This window comes from Perkinsus marinus (genome assembly GCF_000006405.1).
Source record: "Perkinsus marinus ATCC 50983 genomic scaffold scf_1104296973568, whole genome shotgun sequence".
Lineage (NCBI taxonomy): Eukaryota > Perkinsozoa > Perkinsida > Perkinsidae > Perkinsus > Perkinsus marinus.
Window position 1 is genome coordinate 131,328 of NW_003201384.1, and position 18,643 is coordinate 149,970.

The 18,643-nt window shown below is 44.5% G+C and overlaps 4 protein-coding genes across 4 annotated transcripts; 1 reads left to right on the forward strand and 3 right to left on the reverse strand.

Moving 5' to 3' along the window:
* Positions 1–1,653, forward strand: Pmar_PMAR012919 (Casein kinase I isoform epsilon, putative; the record flags this gene model as incomplete). The annotated part of the gene is made up of 6 exons (XM_002766142.1): positions 1–53; positions 286–363; positions 621–877; positions 925–1,043; positions 1,097–1,285; positions 1,519–1,653. Coding segments are annotated over 6 exons (831 nt in total), but the record flags the coding sequence as incomplete, so codon positions are not given.
* Positions 1,654–3,526: 1,873 nt separating this feature from the next.
* Pmar_PMAR012920 (vacuolar amino acid transporter, putative) lies at positions 3,527–5,255 on the reverse strand (the record flags this gene model as incomplete). The annotated part of the gene is made up of 7 exons (XM_002766143.1): positions 3,527–3,654; positions 3,707–3,953; positions 4,011–4,170; positions 4,222–4,409; positions 4,457–4,713; positions 4,760–4,954; positions 5,015–5,255. 7 exons carry the CDS (start codon positions 5,253–5,255, stop codon positions 3,527–3,529), a joined length of 1,416 nt encoding a protein of 471 aa, XP_002766189.1.
* A 6,105-nt stretch (positions 5,256–11,360) lies between these two features.
* Pmar_PMAR012921 (hypothetical protein) lies at positions 11,361–11,979 on the reverse strand. The gene has a single exon (XM_002766144.1). It carries the CDS (start codon positions 11,950–11,952, stop codon positions 11,479–11,481), a length of 474 nt encoding a protein of 157 aa, XP_002766190.1. The 5' UTR covers positions 11,953–11,979; the 3' UTR covers positions 11,361–11,478.
* A 955-nt stretch (positions 11,980–12,934) lies between these two features.
* Pmar_PMAR012922 (10 transmembrane domain, possible aa transporter, putative) lies at positions 12,935–16,616 on the reverse strand. The gene is made up of 7 exons (XM_002766145.1): positions 16,498–16,616; positions 16,074–16,268; positions 15,595–15,851; positions 14,639–14,826; positions 13,465–13,624; positions 13,168–13,414; positions 12,935–13,123 (listed from the first exon to the last, which is right to left on the reverse strand). Exons 1-7 carry the CDS (start codon positions 16,607–16,609, stop codon positions 13,002–13,004), a joined length of 1,281 nt encoding a protein of 426 aa, XP_002766191.1. The 5' UTR covers positions 16,610–16,616; the 3' UTR covers positions 12,935–13,001.
* Between the last annotated feature and the right edge of the window lie 2,027 nt (positions 16,617–18,643).

Below are 18,643 nucleotides of genomic sequence, written 5' to 3' on the forward strand. Positions count from 1 at the left end.
GTACCGATTAGGGACTCGTCTCGGCGGGGGCAGCTTTGGGACCGTCTACGCTTGTACTGATACCAGTAAGTCTCGTACCACACCTTCCCCACATTATCCTCCTTATTAGTAACTGGTCAACAACTAGCTGCAAAGCTCGAGCCAGTCGATTGCAAACACCCACAGCTTTTGTATGAGGCCAAGCTCTATCGCTTGCTATCCGATGAGCATCAACAAGGAATTCCAAGCGCGTATATAAACACCACTTCGAAAAACTGACATTTTTCATCACTCATTTTTTCGCAGATTCTGGTTTGGGGTAGAAGGCGGCTATAATATTCTCGTTATGGAACGACTGGGACCTAGTCTGGAGGATCTATTCACGTAGTATTATCTGGCTAACAAGGAGGTTATTACTATTAACGTCAATGACGAGCGCCTCCAGTGGATTCATGTATACGTGATTGCCCTCGGGAACTAGCCTGACGATATTGAAAATGTCATAGGACGTAACGAACCGATAATAATCGCTCTATTAAAATTTTTGATATGCATTCTCATCATTGCCATTTTGACTTACACGCAAAGACCTTCTAACCAAGTGTTTGTTTCCTTGAAATGAATTACAGCAGTTGACTTAGGTATTGTAATAAGCGTCTCTCGGTGAAGACCTGCAGCTTGCTAGGCGAGCAGATGATTGCCCGGATCGAGTACTGTCATAGTCGCTCATTCATTCACCGCGATATTAAACCTGATAACTTCATGATGGGTAGTGGTGATAATGCGGGGATTGTTTATCTCATTGATTTTGGACTTGCCAAACGATTTTGGGAGTCATCGTCTTCTGCAATGGGTGGCGGACATCATATACGTTACAAGGAGAATAAGAATCTCACTGGTAAGCAGCGATGAGGAGGTGGCGGAGTTACGGTATGACAAATACAGGTACGGCTAGATACGCGTCTATTAACACCCACTTGGGTATAGAGCAATCTCGGCGAGACGATCTTGAAGCTCTGGGATACGTCCTAATCTATTTCATGAAGGGTGGATTACCCTGGCAGGTAGTGCTGAGGCTTTAGCGTTAATGACAAAATTGTGGTTGTTGTTATTACAGGGTCTTCAAGCTCGTACAAAACAGGAGAAATACTCAAAAATCACCAAGTCTAAACTGAGCCATCGTGTTGACAGTTTATGTCAAGGCTTGCCTGATGAATTCGGGGAGTATTTGAAACGGGTTCGAGGTTTGAAGTTCGATGAACAGCCCAAATATGAGCAGCTACGTGGGCTTATGGCTTCTGTTCGGGTAAGACTCGATCAAATGATGATGCAGTTGTTAGTATTTCGTCGTGAGGAATCATATGTGGTGATTGGCAATTATGTTATATATATAAATTTCAAGGCGTATTGGACGTCATTTGAACACTATAATGAACGAGTCACAATCGTGTTTCAGGTTTTGGTGGTTGCTTCCGTTTTTGAATTGTATTTTTGATTCTCGAACCGTCGTAAGGGGGTTATTATTGGTGTTGTTTTCAGTTACGGTCTAATTACCCATCAGATGAGGAGCATCTGGATTGTAAAATAATGAAGAGTTTGCTGTTCCAACGAGAGCAGCAGTTTGAGCGTGAGAAACGCTCAGGCCCTCTGACTCCTCCAGGCTATTACCATTGAACTAAACAACTACGATGACGACTATTAATGATTCACTATAATCAATTCTCATAGGCTGATCTAGTAGTTAGTGACTTGATTGCCATCGTCATTCTCAATGGTAGTCCAACATGAGTCGTTGTTGTTATCATTGTTCTAGTCTAGCTTCGTTGCTCGTACATGATGCTATGCTCTCGCTGCTTGCACTGTGGCTTCTGTTGCCGGTATTCACTGTAGGATGAGATAATACGGCGTACTATTTACAATCACCACTATTGCCATCCTGCTGACTAAACTTTTTCACTATAAGTAACATGCCGAGTTTGGTAAAATGTGGTGTTATTAAAGGGTGCAGAACTTACGGAGATATCGTTGGATGATATTCATATGGTCAACTATTCGTGTCAATTACAATATGTTAATTCTGAAGGGACTAATCGAAATTCGTGTTTGTTTTTGTACACTTTTACCTTGAGTATGTAGTGGTAAAATGCTTGAGCTTAACGGAGGAGCTCTTACTGTACATACTTTTGTTTATACACACTGCTCTCATTCTTATACTTGGGATTGCTTCTTTCTCTTCTCTTGTGTAGCGTATTGTTTCCCAAGCATAACAACTGGGAAGTATGCTCCAGTGCAGCCGATAACATAGCCTGTAAAGTTGCCCTGTGGATCACAGGTATGCGAGATATTGCCTCGCATACCAGTAAGATATACCTTGCAATGGCATAGTTGCCCCACTCATAGGGATTAGTCATAGCAAGATATACCTTGCAATGGCATAGTTGCCACACTCATAGGGATTAGTCATGGTAAGATATACCTTGCAATGGCATAGTTGCCCCACTCATAGGGATTAGTCATAGTAAGATATACTTTGCAGTGGCATAGTTGCCCCACTCACAGGGATTAGTCATAGTAAGATATACCTTGCAGTGGCATAGTTACCCCACTCATATGGATTGATCTTAGTATGGCATATCTTGCAATGGCATAGTTACCCTACTCATATGGATTGATCTTAGTATGGCATATCTTGCAATGGCATAGTTGCCCCACTCATATGGATCGATCTTAGTAAGGCATATCTTGCAATGGCATAGTTGCCCCACTCATATGGATCGATCTTAGTAAGGCATATCTTGCAATGGCATAGTTGCCCCACCCATATGGATTGATCTTAATAACAACGGACTAACCCAGTGTTTACTTCTACACATTCGTTCCGATTATACCAACTCAAAAGATGCCAGTCCATACCTGCACGCATGCACAATTAAAAACTGCCACACAACTTGATAATTGATACGCATCATAGAGGGACACTCTACGATGCCGCTCCGCTGTGCTCGAGATGGCCAAACGATTCCAACATGAAATCTATGGGCTGTCGTCACGTGTTGGAGCCTAGCTCTACGAATTGGCAAGATAATACTTTCGTGACGACAAGAAGTGTTGACCCAGCTCTATCTCTCATAGATGGGAAAGGTATGACTACACAACACAATATGGACAGAGATGGAATCAGTATCCGAAGGAAAATACAACATCCGAGGAGCATCTCAATGGATCCCTGGTATCGTTATTTGCTATAGAAGAGCACACAATAGAGAAGAGAAGCTGATTCCACGAAGCTTAAGTTTAAAAACATATGAACAGTGTAATAGAACCACTACAACCGCCAGCGAGCATGTCCGACTCGGGCCGGGGCTCTCAATGACGATTTACGACAGGTTGTAGACGTGACGTCTAGGACACCTTATAAAAGTTTGTAGCAAAGCGACTCGACTACTGACTTACAAGCATGGCAACAACAAGAACTGGACATACATAGACTAATGCTGTTAAACACCGAGTAGAGTAGACTCCTCTCTGTTAATGAAGACGTAACTTCTTAAGATTCGCCGAAGTCCTCAATGGCACCAATGGAACCAATGACGATCATAGGAATACACCAAATCAACACAATACAGATTACTATCGTTTCTATAACGTGCTTCCTGACATACTTCTTCACTGAACCTAAACCATGACACTAGCGTGATTGTAAGTAATAGAAATATATGGGACTTACCAAGAACGAATTGTTGCACCCTAACGTAGAATATACAGGGCATCATTGCAACCATGATGACCATAGTGAACGAGCCTAATACATTAATCAGACTCTGAATGTTAGGGACAACTTCGGCGATCAACAGGGTGAATGCAATACAACAGAGTCGAGCAATGAACCTCTTGATTGTAGCCTTCCACGTAGTATCTTCAACCTTTATATGACACCAATACTCAAGGGAAGAAGCAATGGGCAATAACATCACCTAAAAATAGTAGAATATAATTCTCACTACTACTCATGAGTTTTGTATGATACTTACCACATAATGCGGAATACTTGAACAAATGACAGCGATTTCGGTCAAATACCCCCAAACGCCATGCACTGGTTGATCAGGAGGGACGATGGAATCCATAATAGGATGTGCCTTAAGTTCATCACCGTAACCATAATAGCCGCATATACCAATACCAATGTAACTGAAGCGAATCGATATGTTCAATAACCAAGAGAATATAGCTGATACTCACACTGTTAGAATAATGCCATATGCAGCAATTGCAACGCCTTTGAAATGCGTAGGTTTAGCCATATCTCTCACTAGGGTCGCCACAGAATTGGTCACATTGAATGACAGAATACACACACCGAAATTGGTGGCGAACGTCATGAAGTCAGGAGCGAAAATGTCATACTTCGGAGCAACGTCAGCTGTAACCTAAGTTCGAATCAGTAAAAAAGGCTCATACTTGGGGAAATTCTTACCCCTGTCACGATGCCGTTTACTGCCACAACACCAAAAAGCACCAAAATGGCGACCATACCACAGGTGGCGACGTAAGAGACTTCATTCATCGTCTTAAGGAAGGTGAACGGGACGAAAATCACAGCCCATATACCGACCCAACCTTTCTGCCCGACAGAAGGGACCAACTTTTGCAGTGTCTCGCCCAAGAGCACCAGTAGTGATGCACAAATACCAGACATTGTGATATGAACAATTAAAGCAGTGATGAAATGACCTGAACATAAAGTGATAATATAAACACAGTATGTGTTAGTGGTTACCTATTCGACCGTAGCACGCCTTTCCCAAATCTTCATAAGTGTAGACGTGTCCCTTCGATTTCGGGCATAAAGAGATGCCATCATAAAGTTTGGTCACATTGAAACCAGCAAATAGAGCACCAAGAATTAAGCATACAAAACCACCAACCCAGCCACAAGCTGCGAACACAGTGGGAAGCATTACAACTCCCATACCTGCTCAACAACAACAACAAAAGCCAATACGAACTCCAACACCAGATGAGGATAACTTACCAATAGCCGACAAAACGACACTGAAGACACCTCTGATATCGGAGCACTCGCCGTGGACTTCCTCTGCTGCTGCGTTGCTCTGCTTCTGGATATCTGCTGAGCTAGACGCCGACTTAGGAGACATCGCAGCAGTAGCAGAGTCATCCATAACGTGCATCTCGACATCGCCTGAGCTCTTGCCGCTGGGATCCGTCACACTCTCTTCTGTGCGGTTTTTTTTGAATAAACTCGTCAAAGACATTATTAAATAGGCGATTACAGCGCTACAAGTCAACACATGCCTACGACACGACCGCACAGCACATCTACTCACTGTTGTAGCCCTACCGTAAATTCCAAACTTCACGCTATAAATTTGGCATCCTTATACCACAAAAACGAGCCTCTTGAAAAAGAGAGGAATCATCTAGCTACACGCTAGTCGGAAGGAGCCAGCCGTTGCGTGTTCGCTGTCTCCTCAGGGACTTCCATGCTGTTCGGCACCTTGTCAATGGTTTTCTACAGAGTTTTAGACACGCCATTGAGAGAGGGAGCGTGCAGGCCCCCGAGTGGTGAGCTCTTTCTTTTCCCTTCCCTCCGTAGCGGGGGCCTCAGGCTTATACGAGTAGGAGGTAAAATAATAGACTGCCTTAACCAGCACTCCACAATCACATCACTAGCTCATGAAATAGACTAGTTGGTTAAGCCTGATTACTCTCACTCGTGCCACAAAGGTTCAGATCTCTGCAAAGGAACGTTCTCAGCATTTCGCTGACTCTTTCCACAACAACAGTGTTACGGTTCTCTCCTCGACTCGGTACGTGTAGCCGTTGATTCGGTGTATCCCTTCCCAAGGGGGGTTCACAACGACTTCGCTCGACACTGTGGAACACGGAACTGTTCAACACATGAAGCAAGGATGAGACTATTCACAGCATGAGTAATCATGACGGTAACTGCCAGTATATCACTGCAAGTGTCGAGGGACAAGGAACACAATATTGCAGCACGCATGCTCATCTGCCAATTCGCATTGCACTTCGGTTCCGCTACGTACTCACTCCAGAGAGCAACTTCCCGATCTTCTCTGCGTTCCTACGGAAATACTACGACGCGTCGTCCACCAGAAGGAGCCGTGCACTACTGCCAACTACAGAGCGAGCAAAATCAGATATAGAACGACGAAGTTCTTCGTGGCTGCGTACCATGGACGGGACAGACTGTGCTCGTGCTACAGCTCATCCCACTGCACTCAGGGTTGAGACTAGCAGCACAGTAGTGTCAGAAATAAGTCAATCGCTGAATAAATTTAAGCTATCTCCGGCACGATCAGATCGTACATTCTCAGAAGGTTCCGGATCATATTTCTGTCTTTTTTTTCAATTTTTTATAAACTCTCCTACGTATCTGTGCTTGCCCGATTGTGACTCCGAGTGGTAACATATCATACCGCTCGCTTCAATGTGACTAGTCCTAACTCTTGAGCCTATTTCACAAGAAAAAGCTCCTTAAAGTTGACCTTGAATTTAGAAGCAAGGAGCCTTACACCTTACGCGAGGTGCCTTTCACTACAGTTGAACCTCACGCTCCTCATGCTTCTAAATTCGAGGTGCACCTCGTGGAGGTACCTTACGATCTTTGCTTTTCAAGAGGGTTTGTGAGATAGGCCCCTGGACACTTTCCATAGACCTCATAGTGTCGAGCACGAAAAGGCGTGCGCGGTTGACCTTCGATTCTGCGATCGCTATCGTCGCAACTGCTCGATCTTCCTCATGTTCAACAATTCTGGAATTCAGAATAGACTCTAGCATCGTATTGTACGTGTAAGCAGCGATTCTGAGTTTCGAAATCGGTTCACTGAATGATCCTCTTATTTCGTCATCAGATGTTCTTAACTCTTGATGCGACTTCAACAGACTATACTGTTACCGAGCAGCCCCACGCGAAGTGCGAAAAAGTCGAAATTGAAATTCTCTCGAAGTAGGTTTGATTCTGACCGCATCGAACGTTCATGGAATCCATTCTGATGAGAATTTTCATATGAAGAATATCAACGCCATTTACGATCAGAAAAGGAGCAATAAGATGCATATCCCTGAGCGGAAACGAAACCTTCGCACGATGGAGGCTCGCCACGATGAAGTCAGTGCGGCGAATAAGGCGGATTAAACGGAAGCTACTCGAGAGAGTAGTCATTCCGAGGTAAAGGGCAGCTTTTAACCAGATCACACGTGTGTACGGAATTCCACCTCAGATTGAGAAAACTACTGAAAATGGTGTTCTCCGGCTGGAGTGCTCACACATGCTTTGCATTTACTGTCGAGCCATGGGTAGCTGTCGAGGCCGATCGCTCCAAGTTGAAGGCTCATTTGACGTCGTGGAGACAGTACGTCTATGAGTTCATCATTAACCTCTCCTTGCTTCTCTGTGGGACCAACTTAAAGGCTGATCTATTTTTAGGCACATCTCACGTAAGCGTCATCTCAACGATCAACTATCATGCTTCATAAAGTTCCACCAAAAGCGATCCCTGGCAAAGTATGGCGATTTCGGCTCATTGACTGGTCCGTACGCGTCCCTTGTCAGGTCAATCTTGGCCTTTCGGAAGCACCATAGTGTACTTCAGCACGGTAGACGACTGAAGGCGTGGACGCAGTTGCAGAAGCTTTCCGCTGTATAGATCACTTCCCCTGCCACCGAGCAGCACGTTATGGGTCTTCTCAGATTCTCACACTATGGCGGTCTGCTCTCACTCGAATACAAATTGCTATCTCTGCATTGCAACGCCGGTCGGCTTCCTTGAACCGGCGAATTCTCGCCTCGTGGAGACTACATAGCGTTACCATGAACACAGGGCGCGCGCTACATTCCGCAACAGCGAATAAGCGCATTTCAAGGCTCTTCAACGAGTGGAATACTCTGCAGAATCGATACCGCAATAACCGCAAACTCACGAGAGCTCTCGGCCGATTCCAGCTAGGTGTTTCACTGTGGAAAAAGGAACGCGTGGCGAGGCGAGAGATAGAAATCTTCGCTGTGCGCAGAATGATACTCAGCCATCTGTCTGTGTGGCACGCAGAAGCAACGAGGCGAAACTCAGGTCGGGACGAGCTCGCGAAAGGTCGTTTGCGATCCATCCTGGCTCTCTGGTTTGGGCTATTCCGACGGAGTGCACTGAAACGATGGTTCGCCTTATGGCGGTATAATTCGCGTCGATGCTCTCAACGACGTGTTGTTCTTATCCGAGTTGCAGAAGCCTGGCTTTCCCTGGCACGGCGAACGAGGAAGCGATACCTGTTGGTTTTGTTGCATGCGTGGACTAAAGCGACAGAGCGAACTCGAACGCTGTCGAAGTCAGTGAGAAAACGGGTTACGGAACGCCACTTCATGGTGTGGTACGGTTTACTGTGGACGGCTCAAGTCGGCCTGATAGGAGATTCCTTACGAATTGCTGATAAAATTGCGTCTTGTTTTAAGCGGTGGATGAGGATCTCGAGGAGTCGGAGAAAAATCAGAGAAGTTTTTTGGAGACGACCAGTAGAACGCAGGAGAATATTTAGAGCGTGGTCGCGGCTCCAGCGAGCTGTTCGCTACGACAAGCATAAAGAAATGCGGAAATCTTTAAGAATCTTGCGAGTGCGTTATCGAAAGAAGATACGAATGAGGTTGGATGACCGACGTAAGGCATCTGTCATCGAGTCGTTACGAAGAAGAAAAATTTGGGTCGAAATGAGGAAAAATATCGTGGCGCGTGAATTTGCACGACGGCGAATATTCAAAGCATATAGGAAAACAGCGATGATGCTGCAGTTGGGACGGTCGCATCGCTCCGCTCTCCAGGAGATGATTTTAGCAAAACACTTCACTGCTATGCGACGACTTTGCGGTGCCCTCTTCATAGGGCGTGGGAATTTGGAAAACAGTAAGTCTTCATAAACCCTCTTATGGAATCGCTCTGTTCGCAACCGTAAGCATCTAAATTTCGTGAAAACTGTACCGTGGTCCTTGCCATTGAGAAACTGCTAAGAACTACTTTGGAGTCCGCATCGGCCCATACGAGAAATGTGGATCTAACGGTAGAGTTTGTAAATATTGAATTCCTGTTCGCCCTCAGATTGCTTTCGCTATTGGTCTACTACTACCAAGGCATTGCGACATTTACGACTAACGAGCCGGAGCCTTCTTTTTGATCACTTGATCGCATGGCGAGAGAGGGTAGGGCGGTAGACCACAGACGAGTCGTGAAGAACTGTTATCATCAGACGGTCGCCTCTTCGCGTTTGCGATCTATTGCCTATGCAATTCTGGTTGGTCAACTCAGATCTGCGTGGCGCGGCTTCCGTGAGGCTCTTAGTTTGAGAAGGTGAGAAGAGCTGCTTTTCGTTTGTAGCACTTGTGCCAATTTTGATGAGTTCTAGCTGGATTGATCGATGCTTGGTTTTCTCAGATTGTATGGTCAAGTGCCTCTGCCTTTGCTCGACGATTCTCCTGATCTGTGGTTTACCCCGAAAAGTAGCTTCAGGCGAGTTCGTGTTACATAGCATGTTACACCATTTATTGTTCGAACGTTGTGTTAGTCGTTAAGTAAACTCAATCGCTTCGCTGATCGAACCTGTCAGCGGAACTGTTCACAGTATGTCTAGTGGAGGCATTGACTCAATGCAGCCCCTTAGAGAACAACAAGAGAATAACAATACTAGCAGGGGCAACGGTACAGTGCTCGCGTCATCATCACCGCGCCACAAAATTGTATCAGCTGTTCGCCTTACAGCAGTAGCCAGCTCGGTCCTCTTACAGCGACTGTTGTACCTTAACGTACTCTTTGACGCCCTACTGTTCGCTCCTGGGATGATCATTTCGTGGATTGTCAAAGTGAGAAGGTCAAAGCGCACAACTGTAAATGATTATACAGGGGGCACCCGCCGAAGCTCATGAAAGATCGTATCAAGTTCTGCTGCCCATGGTCATCATAGTATTGGCTCTAGAGGGGCCTCGGCTCGCTTTGGGCTACAGTGGGAACCTTGGAGAACGTGTAGGCTCACTTTCAAACACTATTCACCTGCGATATATTTGCTCTATTTATTCGATATCGTTGTGGAATCCTCAAATTGGAGCTCGAGTGGTATCCGGCTTTTCCGTAGGTACCTCATCTTTTTCTCTGGTTGATCGTATCTATATTCCCCTTACTCTTTGTGCTGATCGCTATCCTCATTACCAGGGCTCAGGTCGATGAGCTAACATCAACAATGTGCCCGTAAGGTCATTGGAATCGTGCTCTACATGGTCAACAACATGTGTCGGTGACACTATGAAATAATGAGAAAATGTTCGTTTCTGAAGTCGTATATGAGTTTAGATATTCCTGGACTCAGCTGATGAAAGCGAACATATATTTCAACACTGATGCCTCTGTTAGTTCATGTTTGACAAGCTTCGAAGTGGTGCTCATTTGCCTCGAGATTTCCCTGGTCATCGTCAGCGTCCTGGTCGGAATCGCCGTCATACGAAGACTGATTGCAGTGAAGACATTTCGATTCTATGAGCAATATTTCGTCACTAGCATGAATGACTTGCAACCTCCAAGATTCTATTCCTCTTTCGGACTGTGTTTTAATGCTTACCGACTCGGTGCAGTCGCCTGTACGCGAACCTTCGGAGAAATTCTTAGTTCAAATTGTGAGTAGAAGAGCTGCATCATCACGAGGAAAATGGGTATCAATTCAACTCTCTCATTCGAATGAAAGACATGGAGCGGAATGAACTCCCTGCGTATCACCGTTCTGTGTGTACCGTCTCGGTCCAAGGCTGCGTGTCACCGTTGTGCTCATCGCAGAGCACATAGTGACCACTACTGTGGTGCTGGGTGTCTGACACATGTTTTTCACTCCCCACGGGATGGTCCCTCTGGGGCTGATGAATTCGCGACACGACGAGCTCTTCTCCTAGTGTTATGTTCGGGTATCTCCCACTGCAGACTACCCTCGTTCGAATGGCTGCACATGAAATATCATTTCACCGAGTGTTGTCATATTATGATGCTCTCGAACGGATCGATGCTGTTCTTTTCAATCTCGAAGATTCCACGAGTAGCTTTTCAATATCTTTGCTATCTTTGCTCTTTGCTTTTTTATTTAAAACATAGACGGGAACTCAAACGCTACACAGACGACGCGTAAATTTGTAAGAGTTGCACATGACAAGGAAAAGTTCCACCGGTTGATCCCTTTTGCATAACTCTAGCGTTTGTGAATATTATGAGTATTATTACGCCGAAAACCTCTTGAGGGGACGCACTGTGACTATCATGCTCTTGTCACTAAGGAACTGAACACTTTTACTGGGAGGATAGCTTCATTACTCGACTACGTCGATAGATGCTTCATCTGTTGACGAAGTAATGGTATGCTACGCTTAAGCGAAAAAATAAAGAGTACTTCGTTAGAGAAGTTTTAACAATGAGACGGAGGAATCATACCGATAGCCGCCTAGTCACAGGAGCCGGGAGGGCACGAGACTGGCAGACCGCTGTTGCAGCCCTTGTCGATACCATGTACACAAAGGGCAGTGCGCTGCTGGTTAGTGTAATACATACCACGACATATATTCCTGTCACAGCGGCAATAGACGTTGGCGTCAGGGTGCTTCTTGCAGGCATCCTTATTAAGTCTGTTGCACTCAGAGACGCAGGTAGAGCCAGGAGGTGCCGAACTGCATGGAACGGGGTCGCTGGCAGCACCATAACCACATCCCTTATCGACGCCATCGATGCAGGTAGTAGTGTGAAGGTCATCCTTGAAGTAGAGATCGCGGCATACATTCGTGTCAACGCGACACTCCAGTTCCCTGTGGAGTTTCTGACACTGATTGTTGCCGTACATGTTGCATAGTCTAGTGCAGACCTCAGTAGGCTGAGCAGTGGCAGCGGCGAATACGAACAAAGCCGACTTTAGCATGGGCATTGCTAAGGGTGAAGTTTAAGTGAAACTACGGATAAATATCAAGGTGCGAATGAGCAGAATATTCGACGTCACTCAACACGCATGAATCTCGCTCGCCCATGAACAACAAACGAAACGGCTGACGCACAGACGGCGTCACTGAAATCCGTGTCTATTATCACTAAAAGTAGCGCGCGCCATGTGCAATGCTGCGCTTCCGAATCCTACTTGAAGTACCGCCATTCTTTCTCTTGCAGATACCGTAACATACCGCATCGGGCTCAAGGTTTGCATTCACATGAGACTTTCGGATTAATGAGGTTTGAAGACTTCGTTCTATATCACCCCAGAAGAAATCGATCAGCTGGGCGCGCGCTACTAGCGACCAACTTTAGTGACACTGTCCGGAAGGGCGTCTTCATCATTTTCAAGAGTCAATAACAAGTCGACTTTAACTAAACTTGTCCGAGGCCATTTGACAAGCAATAACCCAACAACGCTATAGTCCCTCATGACGGTGTGCTGATCACAGTTCCGTACGCCACGAGAATCCACCGAGCACACGCGACTGTACGTGACCGTAGCACGTCACGTGACGTGACGCACAGCACGGGAACGAGATCTAAAGGTCTCTTACGTTCTTTCTACCATCCTTAGCGATCTATCTCCCTTTAACTCTGGCATAGCGTTGGTAAATGACGACAACGGGATGACGGGCGAGGATGGAGGTATGTGAAGTGTCGTCACCGTCTAGGAGATTGTCTGTGATAATACACAAAGCTGATGCTATCGAGTTGTCTCTCTAGCTCGCCAACGCTAAACTCTGTAAACGGTTTTCGTTTCTGTTAATACCTCACGTTGTTGAGTCTTCACTGACAGCAAGACGCTAAAGAAGTCGGTCGAAGAGGAGGAAGACGTGATAATTGAATTATTTTTTGTTTTTTCATTGAAAACTGTTTTCAACCAACAACTCAATGCAATTCAGGAAACGGTATAAGGAATTCCGTCCTGACTGTTTGGAAAATTTACTTTCTGAAACGACTAAAAAGTTGACAGATAAAGTTAAATAATCAACCGAAATGTTGTACAGCACCGTATGTGCCAATGATTATCATTGGTATACACCATATTAAGACTACGACTATAATAAAGCTCTCTAGTTTATGCTTGCGGACGTAGACACCGAGCGAACCTGAACTAACGATGACGAAACGACCAACCACGACAATAGTTCACCTTCGTTCATTTGCCTAACTCTGACGTAGTATATACAAGGCATCATAGCAACCATAAACACCATCGTCACCGAGCCCACTAAATCAAGGAGACTTGACAAGTTGGGAACCGATACTGCAATGATCGCCGTAAAGACGATGCATCCTAGACGGACTAGAAAACGGCGTAATGCAGCCGGTCGTGAATTGTCATCAACAGGAATGTGAAACACATATTCTGCTGATGATACTATCGGCAACAGGAGTACCTGCATATAAACACATATATGATAGCCCTGAACAATTGCTCGTCACTCACCACGTAGTGAGGGATGGCTGTAAGCAATATCGCAATTATCGTTATATAAGCCCAAACACCAGAGACTGCGTCACCAGGGGGAACGATCAAATCCAATATCGGTCGTTCTAGCAGCGCTCTACCGTAACCGTAATAGCCGCAAATTCCTATTGCGACGTAACTGAGCAGCGAACGCATGCTTGCACGATACCGTGTCGAGCAATGGAGTTTCACAACAACCCGTTTTACGTGAAGTGGCGTAATACTCTAGGTGATATTCGCGGCATGCAGTAGTCGCGAAATATATTTTTCACTAGTGTTCTTCATATCACTAGGTTGAAACTTCAATGTTGCCAAACATATGTTCGCTTCCCGCTCAGCCGAGCTCAGAAGTTCACTGAATGACCATACGAATTGAGGTTGAAGCGATCAAAAACCAACTCGAGATTTTCCAAAAATTTTCACCGACACATGCACAAGACTTTGTAGATATTTTCCCATACTGATATTGGATCTCATCAAATTACAACTTAACATTCAAATACTGCGCGACGCGACACGCACATGAGCACAAATCTACAAATACGAAGCCGTATATAAACATGGTAAAACACGTAACTCTTCATACAAGCAGTGTTGAAGTAGGAATACATGTTCGCTTTCCTCAGCTCAGCTCAGGAGTTTCCAAAGCTAATTATAGGAGTTTATACAAGACTTAGGACTACGTTCTCAGAAGCTAGTAAGAATTTCTCAAAATTTCTTTTTGTCACCAACACATGTACCCGACCATGTGCAGAAGCCTACAAATACGGTAACGTATATAAGCAAACTATAGCAGTAAAACTCTTCGTACAGGCAGTGTTGGAGGAACATATGTTCGTTCTCCTTAGCTGAACTCAAGAGTTTCCTCACAAAAAAATTACACAAAAATTCGGGTAGAAATGTACAAAACCAGTAAAAATTTCCCAAATTTCCTCATTGCCCATACAAGGCCAATATTTCCCCACCAGGGAGTCATCAAAGAACTTAAAATGTTCCCGGAGGGAACGAATTTTAGACCTAAAATGGCTAGGAACGTATTTTCGGCCAATTTTTGACATTTCCCCCATTATAATCGCTCATTCGGAACGTTTTTCCTAGTCTCCGCGAGATCTCAGGAACTTTATTTCTGAGAGCTCGACAAGGCCCCACTTACATGGTATAAATCATAACATACGCCACCCTGGAGACCGGCACGAAGCGTTTCGGTTGGCTCATATCGCGCACCAGAGTAGCCGTCGAGTTGGTGGTATTATACGCCAGAATAGACACGCCGAAATTCGTTGCTAATTTCGTTACGTCGGCAACGAACATATCATGCTCTACCTCTTCGTGTGATGTCAACTGAAAAATTCAAATAATATTTCTCACAAGTTCGGCCACTTTAACGCAGCGTTGGGACAAAAGCTTGGTTTTCTCAGCTGAGCTCAGAAGTTGAATAAGAGCAAATCACCAACAATAATTTCACAAAATTTTCCTCAGAATTTCATTCATCCCATCATATGTGAATTTTCCCATACCGACTCTCGGAGTCATCCTAATACGCCAATGTTAAGAAATATGTTCGCTTTCCTCAAATGTAAAAGCCTATATACGAATTCGGGTAAAAATAGGCAAAAAAACCAACGAGAATTTTCCCAAAATTTCCTCAGAATTTTTCATATTGTCACCAACACATGTAGTAGTTGACACTGATATACACTCGGGAAAAATCAAAAGTGCAGTGTGAAAATATATTTTTGTTTCCCTCAGCTGAGCTTAGGAGTTTCCTTACTATTCATAGGCGTTTACCTACGAATACGAATAGAAATGTGCGCGAATCAATTAAAATTTCCCAAAAATTTCCTCAAAATTTTCATATTGTCACCAACACATGTAGTCTACACTGCTACAAAACCAAACAGAAACATTGGTGCTGAAATATGTGCTTGCTTTCCTCAGCCGAATCTCGGATTTTCCTCACTAATTATGAAATTTTACATACAAAATTCGGGTAGAAGTATACAGAACTAATAAAAATTTCCACAATTTTCGTCAGAATTTCCACAAATTTCACCTTTACACATGTATTTGACCATGTGCATATCCCCCCAGAAGAGATCGACTACTTACCCCAACCATAAGCCCATTAGCACTGATTATAATAAATAAGGTGAGAATCGATACCATACCAACTGCTGCGACATACGACACTTCATGCATCGTTCGTAGGAAGGTGAATGGTATGAAAAATACTGCCCAAATCACTATCCATATACGTTGTGATAATGCTGGTATCAACTTCGTAGTATTCTCACCCAACAACACCAACAACGATGCACATAAACCAGCCATAGTGAGATGTACAACGATAGCCGTAAATATAAAACCTGAGAAACACGGTATATTCAAAAATAGTGACACGTCTGGGAAGAAAAACTCCCAAATGTAGTGTTGGGGGAATATATATTACCACAATTATAAAACTTCATATACTCGCAACATGAATCTCGAAATTTACGCAGAATTGTCACAGTGTCAACACATGTGCATATTTAAATTTAATTATATTTAAAAAATGCCGCTGCCGAGGATCGAACCCGACTACTTACCCGCTTTCCCAAAGCAAACTCTTCCTAGTTCCTCATACGTATACACTGGTCCCTTCGATGACGGCGTCAATGTTATTCCCAAATATAAACGTGATAATGCGAATAATGCAAATACGCATCCCAGAGATACCACTAGTATTCCGCCGATCCAACCACTCGCTGCTAATATTGATGGTAACATAACTACGCCCAAACCTGAAAAAAGTTAATTTACTTCAAAAGTGTGAAAAACGCGATTCGAAAATACTTGGCGAATTGCGCGTAAAACATATCATATTCACTTCACACGTGCAGATTAAATGCGAAAATTATTTTTGCACATCACAGGTGAAACTCCATTGTTATCTTTAACATCAAAATACTCAAATTTATTTGTAATTCTACTATGATGAATAAACCCGCATATAGGAAATGATCAACCCACCAATCGCCGACAAGACGATGCTAAGCACAGCTCTAACATTCGAGCATTTCCCTTGTATGAATTGCGACTGGCTCGGCCCTTGAGTTTTTTCTGACGAATCAAGACGCTCCATAGGAGATAAAATTAAAAACTACAACAATCCAATTTGAACGAAGGTATTGAACGAAGCCATGATAAACACAACAATGTAGTTTCCAGTAACTAACTAAACGCAGCATTAAAAGGGTCACTCGATCGCGGCGTTTGGGTCTGGGGATGAAAATTCTCCGCAGCGATGCGAAGATTTGAAACCGTGGGCATCTTCGGACGTTGGCGAAGGCGGCTGCGTACCGGACGCACGCTGGTGAAGCGTCGCTCCGGGTTGACTTTTTAATGTTGGGTTAACGAGTTACCCCGTGGTATATAGTAAGACTAAGAAGCTAGCTAAAGGTCAGGCTAAGTATCAAGGATTGTGTACAGGTGTCTCCGAAAAAGTCTACAGTGTCATCAGTTTTGCAAACTATTCAATATCTCCTCACACCAGTGCAGTGCTGCAAAAAATGTTCGCTCTCCTCAGCTGAGGTCAATATTTTTCTCACTGATCATAGGATTTCACATACGAATTGGGAGAATATATACGATTAATGTACTGAAACTAACAAGAATCTTCCAAAATTTCCTCAGAATTTTCATATTCTCACCAACTCATGTGGTTAACCATGCGCATATTTCACCACACTGCACCAGTGAATTGAAGTAGGAATATATATTTGATTTCCTTAACTGAGCTCGTAAGTTTCCAAAGCTACATTATGGAAATCCACAAACGATTTCGGGTAGAAGTATACACGCCCAACAAGTACAAGTACATACCAGTGTTGGAGGAATACATGTTCCCTTTCCTCAGCTGAGCTCAGAAGTTTCCTCACCAGTTATAGGAGTTTAATATACGAATCGGGAGAATGTATACGCTCGACCTTCATTCAACTAGTCGACTCCATCTAGTGATCATACTCTGGTGATTCGGTAGGTTAACATCATTAAATCCAAAGTTCATCATCATCATCATCACGTCACGTCACCACTCGAAGATACGTGCTTAGTTGAGTAATGACGAGGTAACAAGATAATATGAGCAGTTGTAATTATCGCTCGCCCGTCATTCATTTGATGTTGTTGCTGCTGGTCCTAACTGTTCAATTGAAACGGTCCTTAATTACGAGCAATACATGATACAACAATCACTCCTCTTGGGCTTTCAAGCTTTCCCCTTTTTTACAGCAACTTGCAAATAGTACGGTGCGGAGCAAACGAATACTGGGGAACGATGCAAAGCTGCACGAGAATATGAAGCAGCTACAACAAACCCCTGCGAGCATCTAGATGCTGCATGAGGGCCAAAAACTGCCGATTGAAGGTCTTGCGGCGGTTTAAATCGACAACCATTTTATAGAAGTGATAGGGTACACCACCTTTGACCCGTTTCCTAGCCTGCTCTAGGAAACGGGATGATGAATCGGACGATGGATTCTACGACTACACCTTTTAAACATCTAGTTCGTCTTTGGAACCATCAATTTCGTCGGGACGCGCGAAGTTGGAGGTACGAATCCGAAACGGGAAGATCATATTCGCAATTAGAACTTTCAACTTCGTCATAGAACTTTCAAGTTCGTCCGAAGTCGATAGGAAGTTCAAATTCGTGTTAATAGAACTTCTAATTTCGACTTTCGAACCTTAGAATCCGTCATAGAACTTTCAACTTCGTCGAGTACACCTTCATACCTTCGATTTCGTCCCTTTAGGAAAATCGACTTCGTCGTTCGGAACTTCAACTTCGTGTTACCGGGGCAATTATGCCAGTACTCTCATGGTGAGGCTCGTGTTTTGCTAACCGTGTCACTCGTCCGTGGGCATCATGCAGAACCAAGCCTCTGCGACACCCATCCATGCGGCCGCTGCTCCCGCTCACCCCGTCATATCTCCTGACCGCGCGCACATGGCTCGAAAACATGGCGAGGAGGCATCGTTCCGCTGTCACAGCTCGCTTCTGCGGGCATGCTATTGGGTTGTTGAGTGAAGCAATCAACCACGAATACATGCCTGCCGGTGGTTGACTATGTCGTTTTCTTGATCGAGCCAGTCATATGAGTGGCTGCCAGCTACT

Bases quoted from the DNA above. Each gene is read 5' to 3' on its own strand.
- Pmar_PMAR012921 (XM_002766144.1), bottom strand. From the start codon at position 11,952: ATGCCCATGCTAAAGTCGGCTTTGTTCGTATTCGCCGCTGCCACTGCT.
- Pmar_PMAR012922 (XM_002766145.1), bottom strand. From the start codon at position 16,609: ATGGAGCGTCTTGATTCGTCAGAAAAAACTCAAGGGCCGAGCCAGTCG. The intron at 15,852-16,073 runs GTAAGTAGTCGG...CGTGTTTCTCAG, and splicing joins AGTTTGCTTTGGGAAAGCGG to GTTTTATATTTACGGCTATC. The intron at 13,124-13,167 runs GTGAACTATTGT...TCGTTAGTTCAG, and splicing joins AGTTAGGCAAATGAACGAAG to GTTCGCTCGGTGTCTACGTC.